General features: G+C 40.4%; 1 protein-coding gene across 1 annotated transcript in view; it reads right to left on the reverse strand.

Moving 5' to 3' along the window:
• The window catches only part of PLPPR5 (phospholipid phosphatase related 5), a 45,334-nt gene extending 21,200 nt beyond the window's left edge, over window positions 1–24,134 (reverse strand). The window contains exons 1-3 of the mRNA XM_030953162.1: window positions 23,844–24,134; window positions 2,497–2,629; window positions 19–269 (exon numbers count right to left, since the gene is read on the reverse strand). Of these exons, the coding sequence (XP_030809022.1) occupies window positions 19–269; window positions 2,497–2,629; window positions 23,844–24,074 (615 nt within the window). The 5' untranslated portion in view covers window positions 24,075–24,134. The remainder of the gene's footprint in view (window positions 1–18; window positions 270–2,496; window positions 2,630–23,843) is intronic.
• Window positions 24,135–25,303: the final 1,169 nt, after the last annotated feature.

Raw genomic sequence — 25,303 nt, forward strand, 5'->3', positions numbered from 1 at the left:
ATTAGATAATATACTTACAGCCAGATACATAGCTGCATATATGCTTAGTGCTGCTTCTTTGGATGGGAAAGTCTTTCTGGCTTTCATGATAAGGTCTGGATTTCCAGTACAGGCATGTACGCTACTGATGAACTGGGTGTACTGTTTACATCCAAGTGCTGTATAGTTGGGTTTACAAAGTGCAAGAAAATGGGGTGCAAGATTCCCTGTTACTACTTGTCCAGCATTTACAAAGATGTCCGTAGCAAACAGTCCAAATGCATAAATTCCTAAAGAGGGAAACAAAGAGTTAAATTTCCTGACAATTTACAGTATTCATCACAGCAATAGACCAGCTTCTTCCATTCAAGAACATGAAAACTCCTCCCATGTACTGCACCCTAAAGACCATGGAGATGGTATTTTCCTACAAAACTGCAGCAGCAACACGGCAACGGATCCACACACCTGATGGCTCTCCCATCTTTCATAGGAACACTCACTCCTTGTTCAAGTAACCTGCTTTCCTAGGCCCCACAGCCATGCATATGCCCTGTTTGGGGTAGCTGGCTTTACTGGTACCTAACTTTTGCCCATGTTCACTAAACAGAAGTGACAGAGGGAAATTCTTCACCTGATAAATCTGCTTGAAAACCAAGGTCAGATCCTGATGGAGAAGTAACTTGTGAAGTCATAACACACACTGGAAAAACTTTTTTTTTTCCCCCTTGCAGCTGTAAAGAATCTAAAGTACTGAATAATTCAATATTGCCATGCACCAGTTGTCTTCATCTGCCTGCTACTGGGTAAATCTCTATGCATGGCATATTAATTACAGTATCAACACAGCGAGCTAAAGATTTATATATTTGAGGAACTACTTATGCTAAAGAGTTTTTTTAGTCAGACATATCAGCAAAGCATTAAGTACATGTACTCATTCATTAGAATGTAAATGCATGTATCTGATTACTTAAAAGAAAACAGATTTCTGCCATTCTGAGGTCCCTCTCTATCCTTTTGTAAATAGAAAATGAGCTCTGGAAGAACATGCAAACACAGCAGCCTGACCGGCAGGCAAAGCCAGTGGATGCTTGTTCCAATTCCACCTGAGCTATAGATTTCCCCCTGTATTTCTATGGGCAAATCACCTTACCTTTGCCATACTCCAATTCACTGGGAATATAGGGTGAGCTCTGGAAAATCCCAGTTTCATGGTGCACTATGAGGACTTTAAAGAATCAACATCTCAGCAGACAATTCCACAGAAACATAGAGTTATAAAGGTCAGGATTCTTCTTAGCAAAGCTAGAGGACCAAGGCTGATTTCTGGGATCCTGGCTGGTCAGCAATGTCACACTAATGCTATTTCCTCCAAGATGCTAGACTCTGGTGAGCAGCATATTGTGCCTGGCCATGTCACTTCACAGAAGGGCCTTTCAGCCAGTCCTGAGGGCGTGCACTGCACAACACAGCTGGACACATCACTCTGGGGGAGCATAATGGGCAGCAATGCTTCATGTGCTGGAACAGCAGAGAGTTTTTGTCCACTCTTGCCACCCCTACCAAATTTTTTTTTTGCTTCTGTGACGAAAGAAGGGACCACTTAGTGGGAAGAAAACTCAGGCACTGATTACACAGAGAGGAAGTGGAGTGGGAGGAGCTCCCCATCTTCACTCTGCACCTCCTCCAGACCTCTATAAGACAGCCTCTTTACAGGGAGCAATCACACTCTGGGAAGGCAGGCACAGTTGTTACACAAACACTGCAAACACAGACACAGCTGCACATGCCCTCCCTCCCCCTGAGACTGGGGCACACAGCAGGATTAACTGCCCCAAGGCTTCATTCCTCCAGCTGTTTCCTTCAGATGCAGTCATGAGAGAGAAGCAAACAGCAGAGTTGAGCCCTGCTATGGCATCCCTACATGTATTAAAGAGCAGCATCTGGAAATGTCCAATATACATTTTGAATGGTGGGACTTCTCCCTCCCAACATATTTAGAATGAACTAAATAGAAAAGATGACATCTCATAGCTACTAAAGTCAATGGGGGAGTTTCAGCTAAAACCAATGTAGCATGGATTTTGCACAGTTTTCTGCTAGAGACTATAATACAATATCCAGGCTAAGAAAGCAGCTAAATTGGCTTGGCTTCAAACACACATTTATATCCCAATGTCCTCAACTTTGGGGTGTGTGTGTGTGTGTTTACTATCAGCTGTAGATATAGCACAAGGATACCACCTTTCTCTACTTCATCCCACTTCAGGCCTGCTGGTTGTTTTTCCCCCCTAGTGGTCCCAGTTCTTTCTACTTTTGCTGCTGTTTCTGCAGTTGTTTTCTAATCCAAACTTCCAAAAAGCTTCATTTGCTACCTAAAAGGAAAACTGCACCTGAGTTAAGATTACACATGAAATTTTATATGGTTATCTGAATATTTTCTCCAGGTCAAAATTAACACATAATTGATCACTCTCATCATTCAGAAAATGAAAGCAGTAATTTTGCTCATACCAAGGAATCGGATGGTCCTGCGCACCAGTGGATTTATGTAACAACAGTCTCCAGTTAATATTGTTTTCTCTTGGTTTTCAAAATCCTTTGTAGCTAACTGTAGACAAAAGACTGCAGTTTCTCCAACGATAATCTTAGGGGAGGAGAAAAAAGGGGAGAGAAATGGTGCATCAGATTACAGCAAGTAAAATACACTAATATTACAGAGACAGACATCTCATCTGAAAGAAACAAGTCCAAACCAGCATGAAAGATGGCATAAGTGAATCAAGTTCTGTACATTAATCTTCTTATGAGGGCAATATGCCTTATGGCTTGCTTTACTTTATTTGCATTAAAAGAGAATAAATTATTACAACCAGGATTTGTAGTCAACATAACATAACCTAGTTTTCAGGATGAGGGGAAAGAGAAAGATCTATTCGTTCAAGAACAACAGATCACATAATGCACAAGATCTGGACCAGAGTAAAGGCCTAATCCTGCAAGATGCTGAACATTTCAGTTCCCACATGGCATTCACTTACACCCAGCACTTTGCAGGGTTGAGCTTTAAATTTTGGAGTATGATAGAGAGAAAGGGGGAAAAAATCATAACAGAACTCCTGTTCACATCAGAGGTTTGGTTTGCCAGGAGGTACTTAACAGGGTTCAATTCACATTTTGCTAGCTAAATTTATCAAGTCTGGCTTTAGCTCTGTTCCTCAATGAAGGACAAAGCGTGACCACTGATGTTATAACATTAAGAATGGCCAGTTTGATACACACTCCACCAAAATAAATAAAGTTCTCATGTCTATATATCATTCACATTATGGTTAGCAAAAAAACATAAAAATCACCAAATGAGAGAAAATGTATTCTGAACGTAAAATATCTTCTCTAGGTTATGTATTTACCTGTACAACAAAGCATGACCTTTGATTTATTCACTACAATTATGGATTGAGACTTGATAGCCAAAGCCAAGACTTTAAGCAGATATATGATATGAAGCTTTATGGCAGGAATAATTTAAAAGCAGAGCAGAAGGGTCAAACAATGACCACCGGATTCTAACCCTGATTCACTGTGGGACTCACAGGCAAGGCCCTTCCACTCCTCTACATGAAAAACTTAAAGCTTATTGACAGGTAGATCACACTTTGATCAACCAGAATGAAGGCTACCAAAGTGAAATCTTAATACTCCACAAATACAACCAATAATGCCATCAATCCGATTAATTGCTGAGGTTTTTCTAAATCTTTGCCCGAACAGGAAAATATAAATATTTTCATGTATCACAATAGGTCTGAATAGTTCTAAAAATTAAATAAAAAAATCTGTGGGTACTGGCTCACGTACACATTTTGTTGTCAACAGGAATGATGCAATTAATGACATTCCTTAGCTGTTTGTAGATTCTGCAGATACCGTTGGGCTAAATTGTGGAGGAAAGTGCTACTTATAAATAATGTGGAAAAAGTAACAAAAGTAAGTCTGGAGACAAGTATGTAAAAAGCAAAATTTAATTTGTCACCAAAACAGTCATTATCTATTACTTTAGACTGGCTTCAGATCCTAGTGGAATTTTTAGATAAAACAGAAATTTCAATACCTGAACTAACAAATATCCTCTCTCTGTTGTGATGCAAGCAAATTTCCAGCCCAGTGAAGTAGAATTTCTTCAACTATAATTAGTAAATGATCAGTATACATGAAAAATAATTCAACCTTGAATTCAAGATAATCCAAATTATGAGGAGAATTCAACCCAGTGATCCCTATAGCTCTCATGAAAAAACCATACCAAAAATATCAGTTTTAATGTGATTCATAAAGGTGAGAACAGAAACACTAATACTTTTACTGTGAGTCACGGAATGCTTTTCTTTCCTCTCAAGGACTAGGCAACCTGAATAGAGTCAGATTCTGCTTTTAGTTCTTTCTACCAAACTCAAAAGATTTCAGTAAAATTTTCGCAGATTTTGAAACTCCAGGAAACAGCAGAATTCAGCACAAAGGAAGCATCTGTGAGATACAGTACTCAACCTTTTGCAAGAGCACTCAGAGTGCCAGCAAGCTCAACTCTCCAGCTCTGAGCAGAGACGGAATCTGCTGATCTAAGAATAAAGGTTGTCTTCTTGCCTGGTAGGGAAGCTGGCGTTTACTGAAGAGAGAACTGCATGTTCAGTTATAGGAAAGGAGATTCTCACTTCCAGCTATGTCTTCATCAGCTGCATCTAGACCTTGGCTGCTGCCAAGAGATTTTCCCTGTAGCATTTCCCGTCTTTGATGGTGACCTGTATGAAGAAAACCCTCTGTTCCAAGAATAGCAGCATTCAAGTTCTTAGCTGAACAAGCATACTCTAAAGGTGGGCACGTAGGTTCAAGGGTCAGAAGGATGTGGAGTTTGGCTAAAGACAAAACTTCTGCGACAGAAGGCCCAGTGCTCTGCTGTCAGTAGCATTAAGAGTCATTGAGCACACAAGGCATTCATCTCTATGCTTCCATGGATTTGCTTCGAGAACCCTTCTAGAATTTGGCAATAAATACAACTTCTTTATTTTTCTGTACTGGCAGCTCAGCTAAAGCTGTTCTCCTTCCTCCATCCTTCAGCACAAGCACTGCTCATCTCAATAATCAGCCTATTGATGTTTCAGAAATGGAAGAAAAATCCTTTTCAATCTCAATAAATCCCAGGAGAAATTCTTCCCAGTGCAATTCCTTCCCCTTCTTCTCTCCAGCATCACTGGCAATAATCAGCTCTACAGGGCAGAGGAAAAGGAAAGCAATATCCCCCCTGCACTTTACAGCAATTTGCATGCCTGGTATATTCCTGGAAAGAGCAATTTCTGTATTCCTGCTGGCACAGGAGCCACCATTACCCCTTCCACTGCATATGCCAGTTGTAACCAGCCAACAAATGACATTTTATTTAACAGAATTATTTGCATACTACTTCTCTAAGTCTTGGGGCAAAAAGTTTTCGGAATATTCCAAAACTGGCAGTGAAAAATTGCAATGGAGAATCTGAATATTCTGACAACATAAACGTCTGGACAAAACTACACAAGTTCAGGTACTGAAATACAATTGCAATGAAAAAGAGAGGATATTAGAAGCATATTTTACCTTATTCTACCAAGGTCATACTACTTCAGATCACTGTACAAATTTCCCAAAGGTATGTATTAAAATTCTTAGCTCACAGATATTTTAACAATTTTTAAAAGCAGGGGAGGCCATCCTTCCCTAAGGCCATCCTTCCATTTTGATATACAGCTACAGCATGTAAATTATAAGGAAAAGAACAATTTTCGTCTGAAATCTAACAGTACAAAGTGCAGGCTCTCCAGTATTCTGAAGGACGCATGTATAAACTAAAAACAGTGTACATAAGTGTTGCAACATGGAGCAAGACAAGGATGATCATTTACTCTTATGGAAGCATATAAAAATATAAAGCATATAAAAATATTAACCCAGCAAAAATTAAATTACAGAAATTCTTGAAACCATCTCCATGGCAATCATATCCTGTCTGTGATGTGATAATCCATTTGACAGCCAGGAACAGAATCTGAGAGGGATGTGATCTAAAATTAATATTTCTTCTTGTTTCACCTCTTTAACTCTATATTAATATATTACCTGATTGTGCCTTTCCTTGTTTTCTTCTCAGGATTCTTATAGCATTTTGCACACATTCTGTACACTGATTCCCTCCTCCCAAGTCCAGGTTTTCTCTGTATTAGTCATTTTTCTGAATACAGGCAAGCAGTGCCTAGTTTTAGCACTGCATGTCAATTTAAAAATCTAATTTGTCCTTCCATCCAGTATATTCTTAACTTGGTTCTAAATTCTGCGTTCTTTTCAACTTGAAATGTCAAGCCTGACTCATTCCAAATATTAGAGCTAGAGCAGCTCTGACATTGTTGATTTTCCAGTAAACTGACTCCATAAACAAACCTCCCCTAGTGTCTCCTATGCTTTACAACAGCCAGGACCTATATTAATAAATGACCATAAATCTGCACTTCTTAAAATAATAATAAGGTTTACTTTGTGACCTACATTTTCATATATTTCACATAACTCCCTATAAAGTCCCAGGACTTAAGTGAGACTTAAATATTCACTTGCATTACAAGATATCTGAAGGTACATTAATATGTTTAAACGAGATAAATCTTGAAATGTAAGATTGATAATCTCTAGTTGGGATTAAATTTCTGTATATACAGTCATAGACCTTTCCAGCACCTACTTTAGGCTACACAGATGTTCAAGAAATATTTCACACAGTCTAGGGACTATCACAGAATACACGATTCCCTCTCTGCCAATTCTCAGGGTTATGCTGTAACTACAGCAACCACTTAGATAGATGAGTAACACTGAAAAGTGGTTACTGCATTAAAAAGGCCACTAAATATTCATCCATGTGCTCAACTCATCAAGTTAAGAACATTTTACAATACTGTACATTGTAGTTTCTCTTCTGACTTCATTTCATTCATTGTGTTTCTCCCATTTAGGCCTGACTTGAACAGTAACAAAGGCTTCTATGAGACCATCTTCAAGAAACAACCTTGGGGGAATGAGCATCTCAGGCAGTCCATAGCTCTGCTCTTCTCTCTAGAATCAATTTCCTTGTTCTTCCTTATCAGGCAAGAAGGAAATGGAGCTAAAAATCTTGGGAATGATTTATATATCTCTAGGAAAATTGTTATCAATTAAATTGCATGGCCTCCCTATCCATTTAACTTATGAGTTCCCACTTAGTGTGGTGCAGATCTCTTCTAAAAATATGGCTTCTATATGCTTTGTTATTCCTGCTCTTTACCTTGTCTTTTTAACTTTTGAGACCATGGGCTATTCCTGGCCTATTTTCTCTTTAAAAATGCCATCCATGTACCAATGAGCACAGTGGCCTCAGTTTGGGAAATCCAGCAGCATAAACCTTGGCCTTTAGTGATGCTCAAAGTAAAGCTCTGCTCTCCACTTGAAGCTAAAATTGTTGAGTGAGGTGACAGCCCTGGCAGGAAAAGCAGCAACAGTATTTCCAGCAGTAGCAATTTCAAGCTCATTATGCAGAGCTTCCCCTTGAGGCCATTTTCTTTGTGTTTTTCTTGTTCTCATTGCTTCTTGCTTGCTTAAACTGACAGCAAATGCCCTGGTCAATTTTCAGAGAAGTACATTTTCTATAGTAACAAATGACCAGTAGTTCTGCAGAAAATGAAAAAATAAATCCTAGATAAATCTGTGTGGTATTGATTAAATAGAAAATATCCTCTCTTGCATTTAACATGAGGATATAGGACCCTACTGCATAGCAGCTTCTGAAAGTCAACAGAAAAAATGTAAAGAAGAAAACTGCTTTTCTAAAGAAAGATTTTGAAATACTCAGCCTTTTTCAACCTGTAAATTTTGTTTTAAATATATACTCCCCATATTTTTTTGAGAAAAATACTAAAATTCAATATATTTGGTCATGTCCACTTACAAAAGAAAAACAACAGTAAAAGATTACATATCTAATAGTGAAATATTATCTGCATTACTTAGTTCTCTGTAGTGTGGAGTAAGGCTATATGGTACTAAAAAGTAATGTTGCTTTTGATAGGAACAAATATTCTTTATTTCCCTTTTTAATACATTGTAGACATACTCAGTATGTCACAAGGGTAAAGGCTGCTCTCTACACAACGACTTTACTGGTATTTGAAAGCAAGAGGCACACGGTAGCCAAGCATTTATAAGCAAGAATCCAGAAATGAACCACATGAGAACATAATCACAGAGACATGGACAACTTCATAATTCACTGAATTACCTTCATGCATTACCACATGAGAGGAAAAAAAAATGAAATATTTTGAAGTACAGAGTCACTTAAGAGCTTCCTTTTTTCCTTAACCAAGCAAATGATCATGTGTGCCAATGGCATCTCCTCTGGAGCCCACGTGTGGTGTCTGATGGGCAAAGCCCCTGCAGAGCAGCACCAGGGCTGAAATTGCACAATGCCAGAGCAAAGGTTGGTCGTGTAAAAGGTCATTTAGAGAAAGAGTTACCAGGTCCTGCAGTTCCCAGAGTAACTACAAGAAAGCCTTGTGCCAGCACCAGAGGGCAACTGGTGGCACATGAGAGCAGGGCCTTGCATGGCACTCGATGCTCTGGGATTGAGCACTGAGCACACAGCCCAGGCAGCGTGCCTGCCCTGCTGGGCTGCCCTGCACACTGAGCACAGCATTCAGCCCTCTCCACCCGATGTGTTTGCCACTGCAGCTCCTGCCTGCCCTGCTGCGCTGCCCTCCACACCGAGCTTTGCATTCTGCCCTCTCCACCTGCCGTGTTTGCCATTGCAGCTCCTGCTCACGGCTGCTGAACCTTTCATACCACTGTGAGATGAAGAACATGCAGCTGCTCCGCACTGCAGCTCTCCAGGCGACTAGAAATGGCCAGGATGTGAGGAACACGCTCAGGAACGCCAGTGTGGCAGTCTGGGGGCCAAGCAAGCGTCTGGCACCTGGCTTTAAAACTATCCAAATGCTGGCAGCTTTACAATACTGACATAAGTATTCTTGCTGAACACATTGCAATAGCTAGTAGACAAGAGACATTCATGAGAATTTTTGCCAATCAATCAAGCTTTTCTAATTTTAAAAAATAACATCAAAAAACCAGAGAAAAAATGTTAATCTAGAGAAAATCTCTAGATCTAAAAAAAACCCTAGTAAATGGTGAGGGGAAGAGAGAAAAATTAATTCAAAACTGCCTTCTAAAGGCATAAATTCATATCTCAAACCGTTAAGTTACTTTAGGCTCTAATACTCCAGAGATAAGGTTATCATAGGAAATTCTTACAGTTTTTCAATTTTTCTCATTTTCTTTTTACAAAAACCAAGGATGCCATTATGTAAAGTTTCTGAACTCCACACTTCACAAACACACCTCCTTAGGGAAATGAGGTGTAATATGACCAGGTATCATTCAGATATCAACTGATTTTAGCCTCCTGATTGCTGATGGATACATGAAAAAGGTTGTTGTTAAATATAATTATTTCATTAAGTAGTTTAAAAAATAATTCTACATCAAAAGTTTTCATTTTTCTCAAGGACTTCAACATTTAAAATACTGTGGCATCTGTGAAGGAAAAATGAAATGTTCAAAGGTCTATAATTTATCTTCTCTATTAGAAGATGAACTTCATATATGTTCATCTTTGCCCTCAGCTGTATCAAGAAGTCTTCCACTGGACTTCGAGTGACACATGTGGAGAACACTGTGGCTCTTTATGACCTGACCTTGGTGATCCCCTTTTTTTCTTCACTGGCCAAGAAAACTGTACATGGTTCTGTCTGCTGAGGCACACTGGTGTCCTAACCCTTCTGTGCATATCGAAAACATGATTCCTTGATAAACACAATACCAATGCATCTGACATCCATACCAGTGATCATTTCCAACAGAAATGTTTCTCTGAATTTTAAGCCTTAGGTGATCGATGCAACTGCGCTTTTCTACCCAGGATGAACATTCAATTGCAAAATTCAGCATAAACAGCCTTTCATCCCTGTTTGAATAAAATCTGATTACATAAAAGGCATCTCTTAAAGATTCCAGTCACAAAGTAGTGGTTTTACAGTCAGTATATCACTGTAGCCAACTGTTCTCAGAGGCTCAGAAGAAGGAGAATACTGGTATTTCTCGCTTTTCCCACTGTCTTACTTCTAGCTCACTTCTATCCAAGGCCAGCAATGTTTTGCAGATATATTATTACAGAGATCAGTTCAAGGAAAGCCACTTTCACTGAATTGCCATTGCCATCAAACAATGGAAAATGGAGGACCAAACACTGGAACAGTGCAAGTACCCTGTGTTTCAATACAGCTATGAGAAAAACATGCTGTACGTAAGATTAATACCCATAGGATTCCACAAAAATTGTTTTCTGGATTTTTGTGGCAAAATGTGTATGCCTACAAAACATACACACAACTAGTTTATTACTTATGTTTATTATTATCAACTAATATTTGATTCATAATGATACATTTAGGTAGACAGCTTAATAAAATAATTCTAAGCTTTTTATTAAAAATTACCTTCAAAATAAAACAGCTCTCTTTGTAATTACACAAGTAGCTCCACTCCGACTAATAATGGTCTCTATATAAGCACCTCTTCCTTTACCATTACCTTAGGCTACAGTATAATTGCCAACAAATGAAATACATTAAGGTGATGAACCTTTTTTAGTTGAAATCCAAGGTAGTAAGCTCACTAACTTCAACAGGAGCTGGATTAGTTAAGAAAACCATGGCACTGTAGGTTAAGAGCAACACCTCATCCAAAGTCTGGAAATAGATCTTCGATATGAATACTGTCCCAAGAGAATAATAAAACTAAGAAGACAATCCAATTTTACAGAGAAGCAGTACCAAATATTTGAGGAAGAGGTTTAACAGGTCAGATAAATCAGAAAGATAAGTCAAAAAATACAATGCCCACTCCTGAACTTATTAACTTATAAGTCATTCTTCTAATATACTTTATGTCTTTACATTGTAAGCATTACTGCAAAGAATCCAGGTGTCATTAAAAATAAATTTAAAATACTTTAAAAGCCCATGCATAGAATCACTTGGTCTAAAACTAAAACTTATTCTGAGCTGTCTCACATTAGGGTTACTTGTACATAATATGTGCATTCAGCATAAAACCAGCAGTAAAATTACTCAGTAACAAACCCTGACAGTATTAATCCACACTTCTAGTGCTTCTGAGAGCCAGGAAACAAGTGACCAAATAGAGGCTTTCAAATAGAGAAAAGTAGAGACAGCACCTTGCACTGACACTTGAGTAACACAGTCAAAGAGAATACAGAAGTTAACTTTTCAAGCTTCATTGACCAGGCAAACTCATGATATTCCCAGAACAGTCACTAGAGATGCTGGTCAGGGAGAAAGGACCCAAAAGGGGTCAGAAGTGCCTCTTCTAGCCTCACCTCAACCAACTAGCAAGCCCATATACAAAACAATTGGTGACCATTCCCCCTGCATCTCCTCCCTCAGAACTGAAAGCTGTAATTTCAGTGTGCAATTATTTCTCCTTAAGAATGCTATTATAATAAATTAAGATACTGAAGTGATGTTTATAAGAAACAGAATCTTAATGATGTCATACAAGTGGGGGTAGAGGCCTGTTTATGAGCACCAGAAGCTTTAATAATTACTTACCTCTGCTCAACAATGCAATGGGAATGAATTAGCCAGCAAGCTTTCTCACAAAACATTGCACAGCAGTAGCATATCCCATTTATCTTTATCTGATAAATACACAAGTAGAAGGACCTTTTCAATAATGATACTGTATATTCTGTAGATCAAATATGGTGGATTTTCTTTATGGTGGGTTTCTCTATGGTGGGTTTTCTGCAAATATGATTCGCACCACTTTTGTCACTCTTTCAACTCTGCTACACAATGTCTATTTTACTGCTCCTGCCACAAATCCAGATGGCTGCAGATGTGCAGCTGGCAACACTATGTTGTCTGACCCTGTTTAGAAGTTTACACAATGCAGTGCTTGAATTAAGAGGAAGTCCCAAGTGCCCTCATTGGCACAGCAGCCAATGAGCTGAAACAGGAGTAGCAAGAGTGGGAAATTTCAGCAAAAATTTCCTAGTACAGGAAATGCCTACAAGACAGAGGGGAGATTGTATACTTTGCTGTGAAGACAGCAGAGCATAAAAACAGCTCTTTAAGGCATACAATGCTATTCTCAAAACTAATTGCAAAGTCTATTGCCTGAAGTAAACCCAGCTACTCTTCTTCAATATGTGACTGTATCTCTTTCCACTCATGAAATAGTGCATAATGGTTTACCCTAACAAGGATCATCTCCTTTGCAGAGATCTGTAAAATAATACTGACTATGCTGTTGGCTTTATCAAGTATCTTGAAAAAAGCTCAAGTGGTGAGAGAAGTGTTTTAAGGATGAATGAGTCTATTTAAAATTTTTAGATCTTGTGAAGCTCTGACACTGACTGTCTTCAAGGCAGACTTTATAATAGCAGGTTTTTGGTCTTTTCTGTGAAGAAAATAAAGGACATTACATAAAATACATACTGTTATGTAAATGTACAAACACATGCTTTTTTAGCCAGTCTTGGACGCAATCATTATTGGAGCAATTTAAATTACTACAAAGAGAAGTTGAAAGTATGCTGAAAGGTGCTTGCACACGTTCAGTGATAACAATTTAAGTATTCTGGTGTAAATGAATAAATTCTTTGAGGCATTCAAGGTTAAAAGTACATGGGAACTAAACTATGGATACAAGTCAATCATGTAAACATGACTTTTTCTGGCAACATATTGTGCATACACACTTGCATATGTAGACATACTTAGTTTTTTAAAGAAATAGTCTCTGCTCTATGATTTCCATCTACTCCTAATCACACAATAATCACAATTCAGAAACAAAAGAAAGACTGAGTAAAGCTGCAGTACTGACTACTAAAATGAACACGGTTCTGGAAACAGATTCTATCAGCACCAAACTCATTCACACACAGCACTCCATCTCAGGGGAGCCTTGTGATTTCAAATAGCACTGAAGCATGTGTTTAAACTCCATCAATATCAAGATAATTCATTAACAATACCAAGATAACAAATTAACAATCTAGCTCTGGTATAACTGTTCATGCAAAATCTCCTAGTGCTTTACAGAGAAGCCTAATTTCACAACTACCATTTGATAGCGAGGCATTAGTGGCTACGTGTCCATCCTGCTTGAGTGGTCAGATCCCTTTACCACGGCAAAGCCTGACAGAGCTCACAGCCCAGCTCTGTACATTCATTCTGCCAGCTGCAGATGTCCCCAAACCACTCACATGGCCCAAGGTCAATCCGCCTACAAATCTCATCTGCCTTTGCTAAATGCTCTGGAAAGAGTCCCTGTGACCGACTGAAGCGCTGACTTCAGTCAAGCGTGAGCACTTGGCAAAGGGGCCCATCCCAACAGCTGGAATGTCCCCACACCACCCACATGGAACATGCTTATGGCCTACAGCCTAATGCAAGCTCCCCAGTGCTCCCCTGAGCCCTCAGATGCTCAGACTCATGTCTGTGCACTCTGAATTCATGATGGCAGCAGCCTGGCCTCATGGCAGAGCCTTGATACACCCAACAAGGCCAAGGACTTTCCTCACAGGAACAGGAAAAGCAGAACCTGAGCAGTGGAGAGGTTCTGGACACCCAGCTCACATAAAGTATGATCAAAGTACTATTAATATGTGCCAAAGCTTGGGCATGTCCACACATGGCTCTGCACAGATCTGAACTCTGTCGCAGACATCCTTTTTATGAAAAATCCTTTCTTAGGATTTTTCCTGCTGAAGCTGAGAAGTTTCAGCAACAAGATGTAAACAATAATTATCTGCTGCTGTAGAATGCAACAGGTAGATCCATGACTGGTCTCCTGTAGATGTTTAGATCCGGTGACCACTCACAGCAGAGCTGGCTCTTGCTCTCTGTCGGAGCCAGCTGCCTTTGTTATCATACTTTCTTTTCTATTCTTGACTTAGCCTTCTGGAAACCTTTCCTGCTATTTCTTTTTAGTATAGTTGTAATGTAATATATATATATATATATCATAAAATAATAAATCAAGCCTTCTAAACATAGAGTCAACATTCTCGTCTCTTCCTTCAATCAAGAACCCTTGTGACCACTGTCACAGAACTCCGGCACAGACCTGCCCTTGTGGTCAGGCTCAAACCACGAGCCAACACACTCTGTGAGGCTCCCCTTGTTCAGCACAGCCCTGTCATGGACAGCCTGTGCACACACTCTGTAAAACCCAAAAAATGAACACATCCTGGGCTAAGTCTTGAATAAAGCAGGTCAAGCTCAAATACTTCACCTCATGCTCCCCACAGGCTGCAAGTTCATGTCACTGGCTACTGCAGTTCAGCTGGCCCGTGATTAAGAAATCTTTAAGCAGAATTAATTCAGTCATGTCTGAGCCCTAAATTGCTACAGACAGGTCACAGAAATCCCTATTACTAGCCAAAATAACTATACTGGGAAGCTGAGTTCCACTAACTGATTCTAATATTCAATACTTGATTTATAAAGAGGCAAACTATACATTGATTGAAGAAATCCCCAAAATATTACTCAAAATTTGAACAATAAAAAATAAAATGCATGACTAATTCTTTTTAGAGACAGCATGAAACCTACCAACCTAAAACAACAGATGTTTCAATATGCTGTACAGACAAAGGAAAAAAAAAATCTGGATAGCAGAATACTGTTAGGTGGACTTCTGTTCTTGGTAGCTGCTTTTTTCTTAATTATTATTTAGAAAACTAAAAACTCTGAATGCCTTCATACATACTCTTTAACCTGACATGGATGAGAGGCAAGAAGAAATAACAGCAGAGAAAGAAAAATAATATTTTTAAAACATAGCTATACTACATTTATAATTGGCTGTACATTAGCAAGTGCATATGGTAAATGAAATTTTCATATAAATATACAACATATATTAATCAGGCAGTGGATATTTATGATACATTTACACAATTCACACAGAACTATAGACAATAAGTTGTCCAGACTGGCAAGGAGAAGTGGAATCCACAACTTGAGTTTTCATATTGTATAACCAGGAAAGTTTTTATGGTGCCTCATACCCCAGGAAGTGGTATCCAGAATTGAGAGTTAGTTTTGAATCAGTACTGAACAATTTTTTACACTAACAGATTCTAAAAAGCCTCAATACATACAGTAATTTTTCTATTGCAGGTTTATTGGCATTTTACCTAGAAAATAAATATATTCTGATCCACAGGTAAATAGAAGTGCTCTTAGTAAAGGCAGTTTGCCCATCAGAGATAGCAAGTGCTACAACTGCTTTCCTAGCCACTGTCCAACACCATGGTCACTGTACTATGTGCAAATACAAAGGCCTTTGTTTTCAACAGATATTCCACCTTAAAGCAGCATGTCTCATGTACAACTTCTTGAGTGACAGAGATATGGTATATCCACTTCAGCTGGACTTTTTACTTGCAATCTGTGAGGTTACCACATCTCTGCAAAATAAAAAACCATGCATGTTGAAAGCTGGGCCATCATGCACTTCAGTGTATCTGAGAGATGCTACAAGCACATATAAAGCTTTTTAAACATCACTATGCTTTTAAGGCTGAAAAACACAGCTAAAGCTACTTATAATTCCACTTTGGCTGTCATTTATTATGTATCATATGGACACCCATCTCCTCAATCCTGCATGATGTACAATGAGCAAGAATTGTTTAGCTGAAAAACTGATTATTACTTCAAGCCTACTATTTTAGAATATAAACAATGATACAAACGCCTTAATCGCTCAGGATTAGTTGGATTAACAATTTCTCACTTATGTTTAAGTGCATCATTTGTAGGACAAGCAGGCATTCAGCTGTTGCAAACAGAAGCCTGCCTGCCTTGTTCACATCTGCTTGCCACTTTACTTCCAGAGAACCCATCAAAGGATGAAGCATATGGCCTCGATATTGTTGGTGTTTGTAAATCACATGCATACTAAGCACAGCAGAAATGCATTCCACTGCAAGTACAAACATAACTTCTGCAGGCACCATTCATGTAAGCCATCACAGCACAACAGGAAGACAGGCAGATAAAGAAGAATTCCCAAGAAAACACACAGTGGTTCTGAATTTTTAATTGTTTCTCCAGGTTATAGCTCTGTTGGATTAGTGGTTTAATGCTGAGATAAAACCAGCATCAGACTATCAAATCATGTATTTGTCTTGCTATGTGTCCCAACAGGCCAATACTGACATCTGGTACACGAAGTTACTGCAGACCTAACAGCGTGATTTATTTTTTTATTCTTAAGTAGAGTTGCAAAGCAATTATCCATTCACAAAGGAAGAGCATGAAATAAACTGTCCCTTAGCTTTAAACTTCTCCTGCATTCCAGACAAGGGCATTCCACCTCCCAAAAAAGTGGCTTTCTGAAGTCCTCAGCACTTGCATATTTCAAAAAACAAACAAACAAAAAAAGGCAACAGGTTTTATATCTTTCCTACAATCACGTGGGAATGGAAGAAGAAACCTATCATGGAAAGAAATTGCAGTTGGGCACACAGGTTAAAACAGGACTATCATGACAGGGACCAAATGAGCCCTGCAAGAACAATGTGATCACAGAGTAAACAAAGTTTACTGGAAATTCCTTAATCATGTAAAGTTTTAACAGCTGAAAAATGTGCCAGCAAGAGAAAGGCACATAAAACTAAAAAGCTTTAGCTTTTTAATATATAACCTATATCAATAATCCTGGAATTATTTTCTTTGATTAGCTAATTAGTTTCTCAAAACCATTTCCATTTGATTTCAGAGGCTGCTTAGTCTACCCAATTCATATGAGTCAGGATGTAAAACTTTAATCTTCTGTTGCTCTATCACCGTCTTATCAAAAACAGCACCGTGAGCTGTTCAAATATCATAATAAAAGTTCACTGTTCCCAGAAAAAGAGCATTAGAATAGACTGCATACCTTGCTGGGCAATTCCTTAACTTTTTCAGTAAGTTGTACATAAAACTGAAAACTTGAATACCTTCCTACATACCCTTGGGATTTTTTGCCCTGCAACACAGCTGCTGGCAACTGTTCATCCTTGCATTATTTATCAAGCTTCCTTGATTATTTTGTGGAAGAAATGACAAAACACTCTAATCTCCTTCAGGATTCACAGAGGTCACTACTTCTTTAAGTAGCAGACCAGGAGAAAAGTCTGTTCAATTCTGAGCATCATAGGATGGCCTCAGTTGGAAGGAACCCTTAAAGATCATCTGTCTCCCAGTTCTTCAACCAGGTTGCTCAAAGTCCCAGTCCAACCTGGCCTTGAACAATTTCAGGGATGGGGAATCCAGTTTTCCTGGGCAACCTGCTCCAGTGTCAGACCACCCTCAAAGTGAAGAATTTCTTCCTAACATCTATTCTAAATCCACGCCCTTTCACTTTAAACCCTCGTCCTACGACTATGAACCCTCGTAAAAAGTCTCTCTGCAGCTTTCCTGTAGGCCCCCTTCATGCAATGGAAGGTGTTCTAAGGTCCTTTCAAAGCCTCCTCTTCTCCAAGCTGAACAACCTCAGCTCTCCCACGCTGTGTTCATAGGAGACATGCTCCAGCCCCTTGATCTCCTCTGTGATCCTTCTCTGGACTCCCTCCAGCAGGTCCACGTTATTCTTATGCTGTGAGCCCTAGAGCTGGATGCAGGGCTGCAGTGGGGTCTCACAAAAGTGGAACAGCCCTATGCTTTAGTTTTTTTTCCAATACTATCAAGGTGTCCATAGAAGCCAAAGTGATTTGGTACCAACCATGAAGTAGAAAAATAATCAGCCTAAAGTAGATTGAAGGAACATTTGTGAAGTTAGTGGCTTTTTCTGACTAAGATGAGGAATGAAGAAAGCTCAGGCATGAGGCACAGCAAATTTACAGAAAATATTTTCAGAAGTTTAATTATAGATTATGCTTTTCCTCACATTATAACAGACAACTGAGTATTTTGATGTCCCAGCTATCACAATCCAGAGCCCTGTTTCATGTATGGCACTAAGTTACACACTAGTAGAATAGTTTCAGTGAACTGCAGGTTAACTAAAACCTTCTCTGCCAGGAGCATTTTGAGAACTCAGCCTGATAAAATTTGATCAGTCCCTGATGCCACAGCACATAGAATCACAGTTGTCAGAAGAAAATAGGTACTAGCAGGTTCAGAAAGGAAGACTGAGATGGGAGGTGTCCAGTCACATCACTTAGATCTATGTGCTGGAATCGAAGTGGTGCATCTCCTTCAGGTCTCTGCATATTCTTCAACTGCTCTTGAGCTACTCAGACCTGGAGCTATTAAGATAGCAAGACAGCGAAGAAGAAAGCAGACTTAGGAAAACTGTGCAGATACTTCAAAAGGCAGCTTCTCTTTTTCAATTTTCACAGAATGATCTTGTTTTTTCTTAAGTATTAGGGTACAGTAAATTTGATACAAGAAAAATTATATTGCATCTTTCACTTTACAGTCTTTCTTCTGCCAGGATTCAAAATTTCCTCCTCAAAGGAAAAAGTTACTGACTAAAGCTAAGCTCAAGGCGGAATGTCTCATTTTTGACATCCATCCCTTGTCTGGGATGCGCCAGATCTAGAGATCCTCCAGTCCACTTTAAAAATAAAAAAAGAAGAGAGAATGCAATACTTAATGTCTAAATTACAAATATTTTTCATTGATGACATTAAAAGTATTATCCTAAAACAATTAGTCTTTCATTGGTTTGCAGAGAAAATACAAATATGCTATGAACTCACCTAAACAAATAGAAGTGTATATTTTATGGATATGTACTGTAATCATATATTTGTTACTTGGAAATAAAAATAAATACCATTTGCATAATTGAACTGTTTACATATGTTAATGAAAATATGTCAGTATCTCCTCCTGGTTTTTATATGGCAGTCAGCATATACGTTAGCTCTTATACATCACATTTTATACCATTTATTGTTTAAACAGTTTTGATATTTTAAATAATCCATATTAGCATGTGGAATCACAAAAAGAATCCTTGAGTGCACTTCACAGTATTTTAAAGAGGTCAAAATTCTTAACATCTACCAGAAAGAAACAATGCAGAACTGATCACTCTATAGATTCTGAAAACATGAGACACTAGCCTCACCGTTCTAGAAAACATGTCTACTGGAAGCTAAAGGATTAGACTGACGTGGATTTCCCAAGCTACATCTGTCATAACAAGTTTAAAAAAGCAACCAGCCCACTGAGCAAGAACTGGCACATTGGGAAATGGCTTAAATAGCACTGAGCCCTCAGCTAGCAGTTCTATGCTTATTACATATTTGAATAGACTCAAATCAAGAACCTATTTCCTGTCACCTTCACATTTGACTTTAAGATTAAAAAAAGATAAAAGAAAAAAAAGTCATGTATTGAGAATTCCTCAGTATACCAGAGATTTCAGGGTATTAGTGCTATGGAGAGTAAACAGGAGCACAAAGCCAGTACTACTCTTCCAAATCTGATTCACAAAGGGGAAAAAGGGAGCCCACAGGGGCACTGCCTCTGCCCAAGTCTCAGTCTTCCCTCATAGAATATCCTACTTTTCCATTCTTATGATTGGAATTTCCACCATTTTTAAAATATTTTACTGCTTGTGTGCCTAATGCTCCTGATGCAAACACATCTACTCATTCAAGTCACTATTGGTGCCTAAAAGTATAACCTAGGAAACCTTCAACAAATAGAAGTCTAACACTGGAAGGGACCATATATTTTATTATATGCAAAGCTGCAGTTGTTTTCAGCACTTTTTTAAAAACAGACTAAAGAAAAGCAACTGTGTGAACTCTCAAAATTCTCCAGTGGAAGCACTCAAAATTGATTTGGGAGATAAGAAACAGTGCCTACACCCTCTAGAGATAACCCAGAGAAAACTAACATTATAATCTGTCTTCATTTCATGGAACCTACATAAAAGCTAGGAAAGCAGCTGGAAAAAAAAAAGCAGCTCTTCTCATCCTACAGCAAGGTTGCTGGATTCCTCTACAAGTTTCCTACAGCTGCTGCAATACCTATGAATCCCATGAATGGTTTGGGTCAGAGGGGATCTTAAAGCTCATCTAGTTCGAGCCCACCCGCCACAGGCAGGGACACCTTCCATAGGCCAGGCTGCTCAAAGGCCACCCAGCCTGGCCTTGACCTGCAGCTGCCACAGCTTCTCCAGGCAACTCTGAAGCTGCAGGGGCTTTAAACAGAGACATCTTAGCAGACAATAAATCTGTTACAGCCAGAGTGACTCCTTTGACTCCTTACTAGATCCTACACAACCTATGAGATTTTTAGAATAGAATAGTTCAGCTGGGAGAGACCTACAATAATCATCTAGTCCAGCTGCCCACCAAGTCACAGCTGACTAAATATTTGGTAAATACATGGTAATTACTTGACCAAAGACTATAGATACACAAACCCAGTAAGTCCCAAGTACAGAGCACAAAACTTCTTTCCTTCAGTCAGTTTCCCTTTCCCAAGAGCACTTGACTGAAAGAGAATTTTTTTAAAAGCCATCACAAAACCAAAAAAAACCAAAAACAAAATCCTGAGCAACAACAAAAAAATAAAATCAAAACAAACAAACAAAGCCCAACAAAACAAAACAAGGAAACAAACAAACAAACCTAAACACAGAGAAAAACCCAAACAAAAAAGCCAAAACTCCATTAAAAAGTCAAGCATTCCAGTAGAGCAAGCAGTCTCTGCTGCTGCCCTGGGACTGCAGTTCTCAGATCACACTCCTGAGCACCTGTGCCTTGCCAGCCAGCTGCATCTGTCCCTGGATGCCATGGGGGCAGATGGGCTGAGGAGGCAGACTGACTCAGGAATGAAAGCCTGGCAGCAATGCTGCACCAGGGCTGTAGGAACATACGAGCAGGAAGCAGCATTTTAAAGACTAACCAGAGAATTTCCAGGATGAACACAGCTCTCACAGCACGTCCCTGTCAGATGACACAGGCTGTTATTTAGGTCTCTGCACATGCCTGTGGCTGCCCTGTGAGCAGACACTCAGTTCAACCCCATGGCCTGACACTCAGGGCTGCTGCAGCGCCTCTGATGTGGCACAGGGGTTCTGCATGAGCAGCCACATGACAGCCTCACAGCAGCCAGAGACCCACTGCTGATGAGATGCTCATCGAGACAGATCCTGCTACTGGTACTTTTACTTTTTTAGTTTTCTACTAGCAGGCATAGAGAAAGGAAAATCATTAGAAAAACTCTCTTTTTTTTATGATTTTTGAGCAACTTCATTCAAGCTCAGTGCAATGGAGCCATTAATTGAGTCACATTAAGATAACTTAACTTGAAGCAAGCTCTCTATGGCTCCAATTAAACAAGTCCAATCACTTAAGAAAACCTCAGTTGCTGTGAACACCAAGATGAAGATTCTGTTGCTCTACCTCAAAACTCCAGAAAGAGCATTAACCCCATACACCAAAAAAGCAGGGAAAAAAAGACTAAAAAAATCATAAATTATATTATTTAATATCCTATGTTCAAGGACAGTACTCATTGTGGGAAAAAAAAGGTGAAATAGCATTCACAGAAATCTATTTCCTTCACTAGCCTACATTTGCATGTAGACTTTACAGACCAAAATAGGGCTATGTTACATGATTAATTTTTATATTTCATCTACAGAAACAAAATTACACAGAACATGCATGTCCAAAATGTCATAGCAAGAAACAAATGAAATAGAAGAGAACCTAATCTCTGAAACCTACGACAACTGAAAACATACAAGTTGTTTTGGTGAAGAAATCTTACTTTCACCACTCCTTTCAATGAAAGGAACAAGCAAAGGCAATGTACATGTTCTGCACAACTGAGTAAGTGCCATCCTGGGAAAACACTAAGTTCAAGAGGATTGCTCAAGGCAAATCAGAACAAAACTCTATCCAAAAAGTGAAAAATCCATCTATTTAATAAAGTTAATTATTAGACTTAATGCTGAGAATTCATGAGACTCCCAGGAGCTGAATTTTTTGTTTAATCAAATGAAATAAAAATACTTTTTTTAAAACTGAAACACAGGCATCTACAATGTGGTTTTCCATGCCCTGACATCCCAAAGCATGTCATCTGCCTAAAAGACTGGTGACTGGAAGATGAAACACAGTTAAGTATCATTAAATTCTATTATTAGCTTTTTAGCAAGGCTAATTACAAGACTGCCAACCCAAAATGTCATGGAGATTGCTCTGACGTAATCATCTAGCACCCAGGAATTGAATGGAAACTACCAATCCATCTTGCTGACACACAGCAGGAAAAAGAGATGCTCAACATGAATATCTGACATACTCTTTGCAACTTCCTGAGGCAAACAAAAGAAATAGAATTAAAAACAAAACAAACATCACACACCAAGATCAGAGAAACATCACCAGAAAAAAACCCAACAAAATTCCCTTTTAGAATCTCAACAGTATTTAGGGGTTTAAAAGAACAAACAGGTAAAAGTGGTCAAATAACTGATTCTCGAATCAAAAGAACTCAACAAAGCCAAAATGCTACACAACATGTTTTGCCAAATGAAGAGATTTAATCCCTTGGGAGAAAAAAAAAAATAAAAGAGAAGCAAGTCTCAATACTAAGGCTGATACTGACCATAAGGTTTTATATTTGATACCAGCTGAAATTTCATGATGCTACAAAAGCAGAAATTGTGTCTGGGATTACCTTAGCCTCACCCTGATGAGGCTTTTTCTACTCCTATTTTGTTACATTTTCCTGAAAAAGAATTAGTGTGATAAAAAAATAATTGCTATCTCAAAAGGCCTCTTCTTATTACATTCTTTTATTATTCTAATGCTTACAGTTGATTAAAGTCAACTCTCTACAAGGGTTTTCTGTATGTGTAACTGTGCATGCACCTGGTGAGTCTATATATAATCCATCCCCAGTAGTCAAATATTCCCCTCTAGGTCTTTCCTCCTCAGTATGGTGAGGGATCACTGAATGATGGTAATGCCCTCTTTATCCGGCAACACAGAGTACCTTCAACAGCTTGAAAGGAATCTCACTGCTTTTCCAAAAAGCTTTCTCTGAGCTGTTTCCCGAAAAAAAGATCCCCATAGAAAATCGATTAAATAAATCACTTTTTAGCTACACCTGTTTAAAACTGATTGATGAAAGATCATGTTCAATTAGAGACACAGGTTTCGTTTGCACACACATCACACTGTGTGACATATGGAGACTACTAAATCAAGTAAAACTGCTCCCTGCACGTACCAGTTGACTTTTAGAAAACAAAACTGACAGAGGGATTTTCTAATTAGTACCGGATGACACATCAGTAAGTGGTAGCTGTAAACCAGGTTTTCCTCAGGTTGCCCATCTATCTGCAAGCGACGCGCGTTTCGAAAAAGAAAAGATAATTTTTTACCAAAAGGAGTCGCACAGGGGCTGGTACAGGCACTGGCAGTTACATAAACCGGTGCTAAAAATAAACTTGAGAGGCGCGGTGGGCACGGTGGGGCAGGGGCAGGGGGCGGCAGCGCTGCCCACCGGGGCTCCGGGGCCGGGCCGCAGTCCCGGCAGCGCGGACGGTCCCCGCCCCCCGGGCCCGGCCCGCAGCCGCCCGCCAGCGGCACTGCTCCGGCCGGGACCCGCGGCCCGCCCGGCCCGGCCCGGTCCAGCCCAACAAGTCACCGGAGTGCGGCACGGGCGGCCCCTGCTTACCACCAGCACGGGCACGCCTGCGGTCAGCGAGTAGAGGAGCACCGGCGGCACGGCGCTGCGGTCCTCCGGGCCCGGGTAGGGCTTGCGGTACGCGCCCTCGTAGCAGAAGAAGCCTTGCACGTTGACGGTGAAGGTGTCCGTGTACTCGAAGTAATAAGCCAGCATCACGGTCCCTGCCATGATCACCATCTGGAAGTAAAGCATGCTGGTGAGCGAAGAGGGCACTCGCATGTACGTGGGCTCCGGCGGCCGCGGCAGCCCCTCTCCCCGGCGGCGCGCTCCGCCCGCTCCCCGGCGGCATCCACCGCGGGCGGGGGCGGCTCAGTGGCGCCCGGGAGCGGGTCAGCCCGGCGGGAGCGCGGCCCGGGCAGAGCAGGGCAGCGGGGGCCCGGCCCGCCGCTCCGGCAGCGGCTCCAGCGCGGGCACCGGCTCGTGCGGCGGGCGGGCGGAGCGTGGCGGCGGCAGGGGCGGCCCCGCCCCGCCCCGCCCCGGGAGCAGCGGCCGCGCCGGACCGGGCGGTGAAGGCAATTGCTCGACCTCCGGACGGCTCCCACGGCACAGCCCCGCGGCCGGGATTAGGAAGGGAACCCCCCGGTCTTTATCCCTCGCCTCCTGCGGGGATGGAGCCATCGCGGGTCCCTCTGTGCGCCGACAGGCACACCTGTACGACGGGCGTGCACAGGGCCGGGCGGCTGCCGCAGGTGCACACCCTCCTGGCCCGGCCCGGCCCGGCCCCTCACGGAGCGGCAGGAAGCGGCCCCGGCACTGCCAACAGCCACAGCTCGGACGGGCCCGGGCACGCACGCCGATCGCCACTATTGGCCGGGGTGGGAAGGATCTCAACATGGAATCAGAAGCACAGCATCAGTTAGGTTGGAAAGAACCTCTGAGATCATTGAATCCAACCTATGATCTAACACCACCACGTCAACTAAACCATGGCACTAACTCCCACATCCAGTCTTTCCTTAAACACCTCCATGTGATCTTGGGTGATTCTGTGATTTTACAAGAAAATAATTTTTCATTTTTGCTCTATGGCTTGCCAGGCAGTTTTGTGGCAGTTTTGTTTTGGAGATACATTGTAGCTACATGTTAACAAAAGAGTCCATCAGAAAGTTTAAAATTAGATTCCTCAACATACCCCAACTCAATAAGTTTAGTGTATTTACTTATATTAAAAAAAAACTGTCAACACATAGCATTTATCCTGAGCATATCTGCTTGTTTGGGTGATCAGATATGTGAAATACATTTGACTTATACAATCAGCTTGTGCCCTGGCTCATTTCTAGCCACAGTAGAAGTTGCCTACAGTTCCCTACAGTCCCACAACTACCCACCCTGACCTCCCAGTCCTTCCAACACTGGGAATTGAAGTAGTCTTTTGTATATGGATAGCTATGAAAACAATTAACACTTAAAGCTTTTATTTAACAGTCATAAAGAAAATTGGTAGC

Source organism: Camarhynchus parvulus, chromosome 8, assembly GCF_901933205.1.
Source record: "Camarhynchus parvulus chromosome 8, STF_HiC, whole genome shotgun sequence".
In the NCBI taxonomy this organism is placed as follows: domain Eukaryota; kingdom Metazoa; phylum Chordata; class Aves; order Passeriformes; family Thraupidae; genus Camarhynchus; species Camarhynchus parvulus.